Below are 14494 nucleotides of genomic sequence, written 5' to 3'. Positions count from 1 at the left end.
ACTCCGGTGCCTCCTGCGATGCCTTCGTCAACCTCCTCAGTTCAGGTAGCTCAGCAGCCCATTCCCCCAGTAGTGTTGAAAGTGCCCAAGACCTCGAAGTCCAAGCACTCACACACTGCTCCGAGGAAGCGCTAGGCCCACGCAGGTGGTCCCATTTCAGATGCGGACCCATCCTTGCTGGCCTCGTTCCAGACCATGCTACAGAAGCAATTCATCGAGCTCTTTACCACAATGGGGCCTCAGCTTCTTTCCCAAATCCAGCCTGGGCACATGGAGGCCTCCCGCGAGGTCGAGCCCCCTCCAGTGCCTCAGCGGGGAACACACTCTCAACAGGGAGCAGAGTCTCTGCATGTGTCTGGTCTGGCAACAATGCATGCATCGCAAGGAGCAGAGTCTTTGCCCATGCCTCCATTGGTACCGATACACTCGATGCAAGGAGCAGAGTCTTTGCGAGTGCCTCCGTTGGAGCCGATTCACTCGATACAAGGAGCAGAGTCTTTACGAATGCCTCCATTGGAACCGATCACCCCGACAGGGTTCGAGCCTTTACGGCAACCACCCCTGCTTCGATCAACCGCTTCCAGCCCCATCCACTACCTGGGGGCCTCAGCGAAGACCTACTCTCCTCGCCCATCGAGGCCGACCTCTCGACACAGTTCGCATCACCGATCGAGGCACTCCTCGAGGCACTCGTCCAGGCAGGCCTCGCCTCATCGGAAGCAAGCATTCCTGCAGTATTCACCACCGACCACTTCTCCTCCACCGATGCCAGAGCTCGAGGACACAATGGGATCTCTCTCACCATCTCGATCCCTGTCCCCAAAGGATCCGGAGACCTCGACCTCTTCGAGCCCGTCTCGAGGCCCTGAAACGGCCGACCAACTTTCCTTTTCCTCGTTCCTTCAACAGATGGCTGATGACATGGACATTCCCCTGGATACGGGGTCCAAATTCTCAAAAGAATACCTGGAGACTATGCACCTCCCTTAACCACCGCGGAGTCTCTAAAGCTTCCCTTACACAAGCTACTGGACCAGACCTTTGCACGGTGCCTCGAGACACCTTATTCGATCCCCGCGGTGCCAGGTAAGATGGACACCAGATACCGCACTGTTCATCGTAAGGGTTCGACAGCTCTCAGCTCTCCCACCAATCCCTGCTAGTGGAGTCCTCACTGAAGCAGTCCCACCCCTCCCAGGTCTACGCCTCCGTCCCACCTGTTAGAGAGGGAAAGACCATGAACCGGTTCGGCAGGAGAGTTTACCAGAACTCCATGATGGCCTCGAGAGTCCTGAATTACAACTTCCACTTCACAACATATTTGGAGTTCCTTTTGTCCGTACTCCAGAAGTTTATGCCCTATGTGGATCCTAGGGCACAATTCGAGTATCAGGAGATGCTGGCTTCGTTATCCCAGCTCCGGGTGCAGCTTATGCAGTCCTCCTACGATGCTTTCGAGCTTGCGGCTTGGGCTGCAGCTTGTTCGTTGGCTATGCGCCGGCTGGCATGGCTGAGGACAATTGACATGGACCCCAACTTTCAGGACAGGCTTGCCAATGTTCCATGCGCTGGCACCGACCTCTTTGATGAGTCCAAGAAGCTCTCGGACCATGAGAAATCATTCCAGTCCATCCTGCGTCCGAAGCCCAAGCCTGTTCCTCCTCGTCAATCACGCCTGCCGCTGATCTACCAGCGGCGTTACCCTCTGAAACAGGCTCCCCCCATCCGGCAGCCTGTGAAGAGACAGCACCCGCAGAAACATCAGCAAAAGCCTCAACCATCTGCTGTTCCTAAGGCTCCTCAGCCGTTTTGACTGTCTCAAAGAGAGCATAACCTCTGTCGTTCTACTTTTTCAGCAGCTCCACCTATCGGAGGTCGCCTCCACCATTTTTTCCATCAATGGACGACTATCACCACTGACCTCTGGGTCCTCTTCATCGTCAAGGAGGGATACTCCCTTCAATTCCACCAGGTTCCTCCGGAACATCATCCAAGAGAGTATCCTTCAACTTGACGCAGACCACCCTTCTTCTTCGGGAAGCCAAGGCCTTGCTGCAGCTCGGAGCTGTCGAACCGGTCCCTCGGGACCAACAGAACAAGGGTTTTACTCCCGGTACTTCCTTGTCCCGAAGAAGACCGGCGATCTGCGACCCATTTTGGACCTCAGGGTGCTCAACAAGTTTCTGGTCAGAGAAAAGTTTTGCATGTTGACCTTGGCTTCCCTGTATCCCCTCATCGAGCAGAACGACTGGTTATGCTCTCTGGACCTGAAGGAGGCCTACACTCACATTCCCCCGGCCTCACGCCGATTCCTCAGATTCCGGGTGGGACATCTTCATCTTCAATACCGAGTGCTTCCCTTCGGCCTGGCCTCATCCCCCAGAGTCTTCACCAAGTGCCTGGTAGTGGTAGCCGCAGCACTCAGGAACTTCGGCCTCCAGGTGTTCCCTTACCTGGACGAATGGCTCATCAAGGATTCCACGTCTCAGGGAGTCGCCCTCGCAACCCAGAAGACAATATGGTTATTACAACATCTGGGATTCGAGATAAACTTCCCAAAATCCCACTTACAGCCCTCCCAGACTCTCCCCTTCATCGGGGCGATCCTGGATACTACCCAACGCCGAGCGTTCCTCCCTCCCCAACGCATGGAGGCTCTTCTTCACCTCTACCATTCAGTGTCCTCTCGCCCTTCCATCTCGGCGAGACAGATGATGGTCCTGCTAGGCCACATGGCCTCTAAGTACATGTGACTCCGTTTGCCAGACTTCACTTCAGGACGCCTCAGTGGACCTTGGCGTCTCAGTGGTCCCAGACGTCCGACCCTATGACTCAACACATCCAGGTCACTCCTGCTCTGCAACAGTCTCTTCGCTGGTGGATGCTATCCTCTAATCTCTCCAGAGGCTTGTTGTTCCAAACCCCCCGCCATCAGAAAGTCCTCACGACCAACTCGTCGACTTATGCTTGGGGGGGCTCATCTGGACGACCTCCACACCCAGGGTCACTGGACCAGCACGGACCGCCAGTGCCACATCAGTCTCCTAGAACTCAGGGCGATCTTCAACACTCTCCAGACCTTTCAACATCTCCTTCGCGACCAGGTTGTCCTCATTCGCACAGACAACCAGGTCGCCATGTACTATGTGAACAAGCAGCGAGGCACGGGATCGGCCTCCCTCTGCCAAGAAGCTCTGAAAGTGTGGGATTGGGCAACTTGCAACAGCACCTTCCTCAGAGCAGTCTACATTCAAGGGGCGGACAATACCTTAGCAGACAGCCTGAGCCGTCTACTACAACCTCATGAGTGGACCCTCAACTCCACGCCCCTTCATCACATCTTCTCCCTATGGGGAACGCCTCAGATAGACCTCTTTGCAGCCCCACCACAACTTCAAACTGCCTCACTTCTGCTCCAGGATCTACACCCCTCAATGCCTCGAGGCAGATGCATTCCTCCTGGACTGGACGAATCGCTTTCTATATGCGTTTCCGCCATTTCCTCTCATTCAAAAGACTCTGGTCAAGTTGAAGTCAGACAATGCCACCATGATCCTGATTGCTCCATGGTGGCCCAGACAACCTTGGTATTCCCTTCTACTTCAACTCAGCAGCAGGGAGCCATACCCTCTACCAGATTTTCCATCTCTGCTTACACAGCATCAGGGATCTCTACTTCACCCCAACCTGCAGTCTCTACACCTGACAGCTTGGTTCCTCTCAACGTAACCCCTCTACAGTTTTCCCAACCTGTGAGGGACGTCTTAGAAGCTTCAAGGAAGCCTACTACCAGACAGTGCTACCATCAAAAATGGAATAGATTCTCTGTGTGGTGTGTTTCTCAGCGTCAGGAGCCTCAACATTCCTCCTTGCCTTCAGTTTTGGACTACCTTTTGCACCTGCCTCAGTCTGGCCTCAAATCTTCCTCCATACGAGTCCACCTCAGTGCAATTGCTGCTTTCCATCAGCTTCTTCAAGGGAAACCTCTCTCTGCTCATCCTGTGGTTTCCAGATTCATGAAAGGACTTTTCCATGTCAATCCTCCCCTCAAACCGCCTCCTGTGGTTTGGGACCTCAATGTTGTCCTCTCACAGCTTATGAAACCTCCATTTGAACCTCTTCACAAGATCCACCTGAAGTATCTCACTTGGAAGGTGGTGTTTCTCATTGGCCTCACTTCCGCTCGACGAGTCAGTGAGCTCCAAGCCTTGGTCGCGGACTCACCTTTTATAGTCTTCCATCATGACAAGGTGGTTCTCCGCACCCATCCGAAATTTCTCCCGAAAGTTGTCTCGGAATTTCATCTTAACCAATCCATCGTTCTGCCAGTGTTCTTTCCGAAGCCACACTCTCACCCTGGAGACTCTGCTCTTCATACTCTGGACTGTAAGCGTGCTTTGGCTTTCTACCTAGAATGCACCAAACCTCACAGAACTGCTCCCCAACTTTTCATCTCCTTCGATCTGAACAAATTGGGACGCCCCGTTTCCAAGCACACCATCTCCAACTGGATGGCGGCTTGCATCTCATTCTGCTATGCCCAGGCTGGATTGTCCCTTGACAAAAAAATCACAGCCCATAAGGTCAGAGCTATGGCAGCTTCTGTAGCTTTCCTCAGATCGACACCGATTGAGGAGATTTGTGAAGCTGACACTTGGTCCTCAGTTCATACTTTCACTTCTCACTATTGCCTGGATACTTTCTCCAGACGGGATGGACAGTTTGGCCAAACAGTATTACAAAATTTATTCTCCTAAGTGCCAACTCTCCCACCATCCCACTATGGTTAGCTTGGAGGTCACCCATTAGTGAGAATACCTGTCTGCTTGTCCAGGGATAAAGCAATGTTACTTACCGTAACAGTTGTTATCCAGGGACAGCAGGCAGCTATTCTCACGTCCCACCCACCTCCCCTGGGTTGGCTTCTCTGCTAGCTATCTGAACTGAAGAGACACGCCCTGGTCTGGGCGGGAAGGCACTCGTGCATGCGCAGTGCAGGCGACTCGAAACTTCGAGTTTTCTTCAAGCAAGATTGCTTGTGAAGCATCCGCATCAGGGCTCCGTTGGATCACGTCACCCATTACTGAGAATAGCTGCCTGCTGTCCCTGGATAACAACTGTTACGGTAAGTAACATTGCTTTCCAGATCCTACCCTTCTTCTTGAGGGCTAGAGATGATCTGAGATTGCAACGGTCTTTATAGGTCTATCTGTGGCTGGAAAAGAGGGCAAGGCTCCCTTACACTTTGTACCCTGCTCTCCATGGGGGGCCTGGGACTCTAAATGTCAAATTTATTACTGTTGCTTGTGCTATGAGGCATGTCAGTGATTGTTTTTAATCTGCTGAGGACTTCACCGCTACTAGCCTTGAACTGTCCCTCTTGGGCTCTGTGCACTTCAGCTGTTACCTCCTTGTGCTGAGATTGCGTCCCCCGCCCGTTGCCATGCTGTCTCACCTGCTTCCTACAGCTGTTGCCGCATGGAGATGGATTTCCAGACATCATCATTTTTCAGCTAAGGCTTCCCCTTACCTGGCCATCAGAGACAATCCACACTTTCTAGTGGGTACTTCTTCTCTGGACTTTCAACACTAGGCACAGAAAGGCGTTCATTATCTTTTTCATGTGCTCACAGAGGAGGGCAAGATGATGCCCTTTTCAGAATTGCAAAGGGAGTTCTCTCTTTCTCCACAGGATATCTTTCCTTACCTACAACTACGTAATTACATCCAGAGTCTCTGTTGGACTGATCTGTCTGAAGATGTACAGGAGAAATTGGGATTTTTATTTACCTTGCGGACTCAAAGTTCCTCTAAGATACCATCATCAAGCTCTTTTGGACTCTTCTCCTACTCTTGTGTACCGAGCATAAGCAGCAGTGTGGGAGTCGGATCTTTCCATTACTTTGTCGGAGGCTACTTTCAAGTCCTTTGTTCTTGCTATTCGCAAGGTTACGATCAATGTAGCCAGCTGGGAGCTCCACTATAAATTTGCTCTTCATCTACATATATCTCCTCGCCGGGCCTATTTGGCTGTGATAGTTCTGACCTCCAGCTATCCTAAGTGTGGATACCGGGAAGCCACTTTGGGACATATGTTCTGGCAGTGCCCTCCGGTGCAGCGCTTTTGGGACCTGTTGTTGCGGGCCCTCTCCTCTCTCTGGAAGTGTGGCGTAAAGCTGGAGGCAAACGTCCTTTTCAATGTTTTCTTTCTGCAATCCCCTATGCTGAAGGGCTAACCTGCTTTTCTTCAACGGGCGATGCTTCAAGGAAAAAAGACTATTTTGTTGCTTTGGCTGGAGCAGCAGGCCCCTACTCTTCAACAATGGAGACAGCATATGACCACTTTGCTGAAAATGGAGCACACCCAGCTCAGAACTCTGGATTCTTCAGGGGGCTGGTGGTTTATGCACATTTGGGGGCCCGTCTGGAATTCCTTTTCCCCAGTCGCAAGGAGTAGACTTTTGAATTTCTGACATACTGTGCGAGTCAAGCAGTGTTATCTTCTGTTTATGCTACTTCCTCTCGTTCTCTCTTCTTTTCTTTCTCTCTTCTTCTTTTCTTTTGCTCCCTTGCTTTGGGGTGGGTGGTTGGATGGGTGGGCGGGGGAGGATGGGGTGGGTGGGATGTGGATTTGTGGGGCTGGGGTTGGAGGAAGAAATTGAAAATTGTTTGAGCTTGCTATTTACTGTTTTTGATACTCTTTTTTCTGTATTGCTGGTTCACGTGTTGGCTGTGCTTGTTTTCTGTTGCTCAATAAACATGATTTAAACATAAAAAGTAAAGTTGTGGAACATGTAGACAAATATGATTTAATGGGAAAGAGTCAGTATGAGTTTAGCCAAGGGAGGTCTTGCCTTACCAATTTGCTTGACTTCTCTGTCATAGCAGCGGAGACCCCTGGAGAGTTCTTAGCCTCTCTAAATCTTAAAGGCCTACTAGCATATCCCTATTTTCCCAGACTACAGAGAGTTTCTCTGATTTCATGTTCTGGAAAATCATTGTCAATTTTCAGATCTTCCCTTAGACCTGGCGACAGCTCCTCACACCTTCACCAAAACGATGGTTGTTGTAGCAGCTTACCTGCGCAAGGTGGGACTGCAGGTGTATCCCTACCTGGGTGACTGGATGATCAAAGCCCTCTCGTTCTCTAAGGGTCAGCACATAGTGGATCAGGTGATCTGACTACTGAAGGATCTGGTTGAATTGTAAATTACTGAAAGAGCAATTTGATGCCAACTCAATCCCTGGAGTACCTTAGAGTCTTGTTCGACAAGGCTGCTGGCTGAGTCTATCTACCAGAGGCACACAGACAGAAGCTATGCTCAGATTTCATGTCTCTTGGACAAGTCAGCTTCATCGGTGTAGGACTGTCTTCAAGTCCTGTGGTCCATGGCGGTTTTGATAGATTTGGTGCCTTGGGCAAGAGCCCACACATATCCTCTCCAGAACACGTTAACTTTCATGCTGATCTTCACAGGTGGAGAAGTCTCTGCCCTGGATACTGGAAGCATAACACCGGCAAACTATACTGACTATTAAGATTTTTCCATTCAGGGAACCCCCCTCCTGAATGGCCTGCTTCAACTGCAACCATCTATAACTTTGTGATTTGTTAAGACCAAATTTATGTTGCAATTGTTGCTCCATCCTCAGTCCCTCTCTAGTAGAATGCCTCTGCGGATTGCTTCCTTGGAAGTCGTAACGACAGATGCCATTCTCCTGGGCTGGGAAGCCCATTGCAACCATCATCCAATTCAGGGGCATTGAAAGCTCTCTCAGAAAAAGTGGTCAATCAACAGGCTAGAACTGCATGCCATTCGATTGGCTCTCGTGAAATTGAAAGGTATTGAAGTAAAGGCTTCTTTGTTTACCTCATTGGACTAACTACGAGACTAAACTAAACTAAACCTTAGGTTTGTATACCGCGCCATCTCCACAAGCGTAGAGCTCGGCACGGTTTACAGGGTTAGATTGAAAAGGAACTACAATGAAGGGATTATAGGAAAGGAGCTAGGAAGATAAAGAGGGACAGGGTACCAAAGAGCAGGAGGTGTTAGATTTTTGAAAAGAGCCAAGTTTTCAGGTGTTTGCGGAAGGATTGAAGGGAGCTTGAAATTCTGAGCAGGGATGTGAGGTTGTTCCAGAGTTCTGTGGTTTTAAAGGGGAGGGATGTTCCTAGTTTTCCTACGCGGGATATACCTTTTGCAGAGGGGAATGATAGTTTCAGTTTTTGAGAGGATCTAGTGGAATTAGGGTTAGAGGAGTTCCAGAAGAGTGGGATAACGGGAGGGAGGATGCCATGTAGGATCTTGAAAGCTAAACAGGCACATTTAAAGAGGACTCTGGAGTGAACTGGGAGAGACGGCATTGTATCTTCCAAAACAGACAATATTTGTTTATTGTTAGTATAAAAACTTACAAAATTACAGCAACAAAGGCATAGCAGAAAAATGTATTGTCAGTTCAGAATATGCAATGGAGAGAAGAACTTGCACCCATATGCTTAGCAGGGGGCTAGCAGTTCCCCGTAGCATAAGTAAGTGAATCTTTATGGCCCTATCTGTGATGCACGTGTTTTTTTTATACAGAGAAATTCTTCCTTTGTTCCAAAAAGTACATCCCCGAATTCTGGTCATGTGACTCCCTATTGGTACAAAAAATGTATACCTAACTATTCCTCCTCTCAGTCCACGCCTCTCTACTCCCCCCCCTCTCACGAGAGGAGCCCGAGCAGTTCAGAAACAGAGAATTTTTCATGAACTTTCTTCCTCCAGCTCTGAGATCCTTATCACTTTGCAGATGCTAATTAGTGGTTTTACAATTCTGTGCATCTTCAGGATGGCATCCTTGTATGCTGAAAGTTGGCAAAGGTGACCTTTCAACAATCCAGCTGCTTGGTTCCCATAACTCGGTTCAGAGACAGGGAGTAAATGTTTTGGTACCAAGTTCTCTCATCTCGCTACACCCACATCGTCCTGCAGGGATCCTTGCTCATTATAAATGTTTTATGGCTTTCCAGGGTGCCTGGCATATGAAGTCATACAGCACTGATAACAGTTCAGCAGAACCTTGGAGAAATATCCTCCCAGCAGGGAATGGAGACAGGAACTTTGCAGCACAAAGGCCAGCTGGGTTAGCATTTCAAAGGATACATGTGTTCACAGACAGCAAGGTACAGGCTGGGCCTGGCTATGGGAAAATATAGGTCTGTAGTGTCCAGCATACACAAGTGAGGTCAGTATGTCCAGTTGATCATCTGTATGTCCAGGTTATCCATCTCAGTATGACGGGATATAAATAAAGTTATCATTATTATTCTTATTATTCGAGTCCTAATCTTTGCAACTGATCCTTTTAGCTTCTTTTTAACAATTTTCCTTATTTTATCATAGTCACCCTTTCGAAAATTAAATGCCCCTACAGTAGATTTCTTTTGCGATGTTACTCCTGGTATCAGCTCAAATTTGATTATGTTATGATCACTGTTTCCCAGCGGATCCAACCTCTGCATGTAAGCATATTTAACCAACTCTTAGCCCCTTAAATAATGGTAAAGAACAGAAATCGGTCTTGGGACCCTCCCCAAAAGTTCTTGGAGAAAAAGTCCATAGTCTGCTTTTGAGACAGACATGGGTGAAGCCACTGTTTGCCCTGGATCGGTAGCATGGAATGTTGCTACCCTTTGGGTTTTTGCCAGGTACTAGTGACCTGGATTGGCCACCGTGAGGACGGGCTATTGGGCTTGATGGACTTTTGATCTGACCCAGTATGGCTATTCTTACATTCTTATATAAAGAGAAACAAAAATGATAATGGAAATGAACATAGTGTGGGACAAGTACAGAATATTCCTAGTTGTAAATCTAATCTAATATTTGTGTGTTGCGTACACCTAACCAGGCTCTAGGCGACTTGAGGAAAGAAAAGGAAGAAGGTTAGGGTGGAAGGAGGAGCGGAAGGGGGACAGGAAATATAAAAACAAGGTCAGAAGGAACCGTTGGCTGTGGTTCTTGCTCTCTCCTCAGGTTTCTTTCAGCCAACCTCATTTTGGTATAGCCACATTGAATATGATTACATATATTTTATTTATATACCACTTATATCCTAAGTGGTTTACATTGATATATTTATTTACAAAGCTGTCATTATATAAATATCTCTTATGCATGTTAGTTGTGGTGGTACTGAAAACCAGATTGAAAGGATAGGTGTTGAGGACCAAAGGTCTTTGCTAGTAGCAGGAAGGAAGCTGTGCAGACTAGCTGAACTTATATTGCTTATTTGCTCTAGTACAGTGTTTCTTAACACTGTACCCTTAGGGGTATGCGGCCTGGCCGCTGCCAGGGATCCTTCCCTATCTATCCCCTGCTGAAGCCACCACTGGCGGAGATCCTTCCCTGACTGCCTGCCGTTGCACCACCCCACGAAGCTGACCCTGCCACCTAGCCGGAGCTGACACGTTCCATCCCCCACACCAGCAGCAACTCTGCACAGGAACGGGCCACAATGGCGTGTGCAGTGACTCTGAAGCCTCCCCCCTCCCTGACGTCAGTTCTGACCTTGGAGAGAAGGTTCTGGGACAGCCAATTGGGGGGAAGGTTTGTGAGTCGCTGCATGCACCATAATGGCCCATCCCTGCGCAGAGTTGCTCCTGGTGGAGGGGATGGAGCATGTCGACTTTGGCTTGATGGCAGGGTCGGGAGTGGGGGTTGGTGCAGCAGACGGGCAAACAAAAGCATCCTCGGCAGCGGTGGCTTTGGCTTCAGCGGAGGGCAGACAAGGATCCCCGATGGCGCCTACAGCTTCTATGGATGGATCAGCTTTGGGGGGGGAGGAGACACGAACTCGACACATGGGGGCACTAACCTGGGACATGGGAGGCAATAGAAAGGGAGAATTGATGGGCATGAGTGTGTGTGAGAGAGATGGTGCACATGGGGAAAGGAAGAAAGAAAATTGGGCATAGAGAGAGGAGTGAGGTAGAGATGTAACATACATAGTAGCATAGTAGATGATGGCAGATAAAGACCCGAATGGTCCATCCAGTCTGCCCAACCTGATTCAATTTAAATTTTTTTAATTTTTTCTTCTTAGCTATTTCTGGGCAAGAATCCAAAGCTCTACCCGGTACTGTGCATGGAGAATAAAAGGATGAGAGGGAGAAATGTTGGATATGGTGGTAGAGAGGGAACAGAGGGACAGATTGAAGGGGATGCATGGGGAAGGAATATTGGACTTATTGATGGAGGGAGAGATGTGGCATTGTGTTGTAGAGGTGTGATAGAAGGAGAAATGGGCATGGGGCTACTGGGCAGTGGTGAAAATGCTGCACATGAATCAGGGGATGAGAGAGGAAGAAATGTTGGATGTGGCAGTAGAGGGGAGAGATTTCTGGATCTCTCAAGACAGATGTACAGTGAGAGAGAGGAGACATATTGCCAATAGGGATGGAAAAGAGAGAATGAAAAGTTGGACTCATGGAGGGTCAAAGAGAGAGATGTTGGTTGGAGAAGGGAATGGGGTCTGGAGGAAAGGAAGTGTGCAGGAGGCAGAAAGAAAGAAGGAAGTGCAACTAGAGACTCATGAAATCACCAGACAGCAAAGGTAGAAAAAATGATTTTATTTTCAATTTAGTGATCAAAATGTGTCCATTTTGAGAATTTAAATCTGCTGTCTATATTTGTCTAGTTCTTTTATACTTGTTTCTGATTGCATATTTTAAAGTCATCTGCCTTCACCTCTGAAAAAAACCCTGAATATAAATGATAATTAACAATTTTTCTGCATACAATGTGCTTTGTGTTTTTTACATTTTGTGGTTATCATTATGTATTAATAAGATTATATTGTGTGTATATATGAAAAATGGATGGAAGAAACTAGACAATTAGTACTATTATTATGGGAGCGGGGTCTGGGGCGGAGCTTGGGCAGGGGTACTCGGTTGGTATTTGTTAGGCTTGGGGGGGTACTTGACTTGAAGAAATTGAGAAACACTGCCCCAAGGCAGAGGCTTGAGTAGAGTGCCTCAAATCCAGTTTTAGAGAAGGGTACAGGGACTCTTTCCACTTTTTACTTTTTTTGTTTTCCAGATACAGCAGGAAACAGCTGGAAGAAATTGGCAGAGGCAGCAGGAGCAACTACAGATCTTCAAATGCCAGCAGAGGAACTTTGCAAAAGAGGGCAAAAAGCCATTCTATCTGAAGAAATGTAGGTCGATTTTCTGTGCATGGTAGACAGTCCTCAGAAAGTCTGTGATAAACTGATGGAGGAAGATGATCGTTCTCCAGGCCTGGCCTTGTGAAAACATGCAGTATGTGTCAGCAGTTCACAGGTTCTTGCCTCCTAAAACACTCTAGCAGGAAAGGTGCTGATTGACAACGGAGAGTTTTAGGAAATATTTTAGGGCTGGTGAGATTTTGGATCTAATCTGAAGGTCAGAAATATGAGTGATGAAAAAAGCCTGGAGTGTAGTTATTTGACATACTGAGCAGCATGTGGGGCACCAAGAGAATTTTGGAAAGGCATCCTGAGGACGGGGCGGCACTGAAAAGAGCTCTGTGGCAGTAGGGAGATATAGGGGGAAGACACTGAAGAAGGAGCTCTGAGTTAGAAGGCTTGCACCATGCTAAACTAAAATTCTTTCCCAATTCTGTATTCCACAGCTGAGAAGCGAAAACTGGAACTGGCTGAGAAGTACGAGGTATTGAAGAAAAGTGGCAAGCTGGAGAGTTTCTTGAGCAAGAAACGGAAGAGAAATGCCAGCAAGGACAAGCGCAAGATGCCAGTCCGCAAAGATTTGTGAATGCCTTGTCATAAGGGACTAAGATCAGATGGGACAGAATCTTTCCACTTTGCCTATCATATCCTGAGTGAAAGAGTCAAGAATTTGTATCAGGTTCTCTTTTCTTATAAGTATATTGTACAACCACCAGGTTCCTATTTGAACAAGAGTGTCTGCATGCAACCGACCACAAGACTGTTTCTATGGCGCACGACCATCCCATCATAGGTGCAAAGAACACAGGAGTTGGTAAAAGGTTGGTTCATATTTGCATTCTGTTGTCTGAGCAAGACATAGGATACAATGGATGGCAGCAAGTGTTAAGCTCAGAAATAATCCACAGAGTGAAGCTTTCTGTGAAACATGGAAACAAAATGTCACATGGTGACCTGGAGGATTCTGCTACTGATCTAGGATCTACCTCCAAAAATTCAGCTGATCAGGAAGTAGATGGGAGTAAATATAGAGCTATTAAGAGAAAACAGTTTTTATAGCATTTGCTGGAACACAAGAGTAAATCAAGAATTTCCAATATGTTTTAACCAATAAAACCAAACCAGTGTACTCTTTGTGAAGGTTCAATAAATAAAAAGTTTACACTAACTTTTTCTTGATATATTTTTCTCTGTTTTTCCTTTTTGACAATTTTCAGTGGGGTTTTTTCTCTTCATGTTTTATGTCCTTTTATTTTCTGTTCTGTGCCAGGAGGAGAGGTAGCAGTGCTACTGACCTGAATTAGGTGTTAAGGTATTGTGAAGAAGGTGAAAAAGCGTCAGAGGTCACCAGGGTAAGCTGATTACTGTGTTAACTTTTAAAGGGTCTGTTTGAAGTAGAGAGTTGCGCGGGGACAGAAATCCCACCCGTCCCCGCCAAAGTCCCACCCGTCCCCGTGAGGAATCCCACCCGTCCCCACCCGTCCCCGCGAGGAATCCCCTCCGTCCCCACCCGTCCATATAAACTTCAGAAATAGTTATTTCATTTAATTATGCTACTGAATTAAAGGCTCTGGTAGAAACCATTTACAAATAAGCAAAAAGACTTTATTAATTTGAAAATATTAATTGGGAAGAATACATACTTTGCAAATGGGTTTCTACCAGAGCCTCTAATGTTTATAAATTTTTATCAACACAACTAATATACTACTTTATCCTGAAGCAAAATAAAAAAAAAGAAATATAATTCTTTTCCTACCTTTGTTGCCTGGTTTCTGCTTTCCTCATGTTCTCATTCAATTCCTTCCATCCACTGTCTCTCTTCCTTCTGCATCTTCCATTTGCTCTGTTACTGTGCTTCTCCCTTTCTTCCCCCTTCCAAATTGGTCTGGCACCCATCTTCTTCTCTCCGCTCCCCCCATAGTCTGGCATCTGTCTTCTTCCCTGCCAGCGTCTTCTCCCTACTCTCTCTTCCCCATTTCCTTTCAGCATCCTTCTCCCCCCATCTTCCCCATGTCCTGTCAGCGTCCTTCTCCCCCCTCTGTCTTCCACATGTGCTTTCAGTGTCCTTCTCCCCCCTCTGCTTCCCCATGTCCTTTCAGCGTCCTTCTCCCTCTCTGTCTTCCCCATGGCCTTTCAGCGTCCTTCCCCCCCCCGTCTTCCCCATGTCCTTTCAGCGTCCTTCTCCACCCCTTTGTCTTCCCCATGTGCTTTCAGCATCCTTCTCCCCCCGCTGTCTTCCACAAGTGCTTTCAGAGTCCCTCCCCCCCTCCTT

General features: G+C 47.8%; 1 protein-coding gene across 4 annotated transcripts in view; it reads left to right on the top strand.

Moving 5' to 3' along the window:
* RRP36 (ribosomal RNA processing 36) overlaps positions 1–13387 on the top strand; it is a 109189-nt gene extending 95802 nt beyond the window's left edge. For all 4 annotated transcript variants that reach the window (XM_033939074.1, XM_033939076.1, XM_033939073.1 and 1 more), the window contains exons 7-8: positions 12093–12210; positions 12666–13387. In XM_033939074.1, the coding sequence (XP_033794965.1) occupies positions 12093–12210; positions 12666–12805 (258 nt within the window). In that variant the 3' untranslated portion in view covers positions 12806–13387. The remainder of the gene's footprint in view (positions 1–12092; positions 12211–12665) is intronic.
* Positions 13388–14494: the final 1107 nt, after the last annotated feature.

The sequence above is a fragment of the Geotrypetes seraphini genome, chromosome 3 (assembly GCF_902459505.1).
Source record: "Geotrypetes seraphini chromosome 3, aGeoSer1.1, whole genome shotgun sequence".
Taxonomy (NCBI): Eukaryota; Metazoa; Chordata; class Amphibia; order Gymnophiona; family Dermophiidae; genus Geotrypetes; species Geotrypetes seraphini.
The sequence above is the reverse complement of the archived record's forward strand: the minus strand, read 5'-3'. Positions and strand labels throughout refer to the sequence as shown.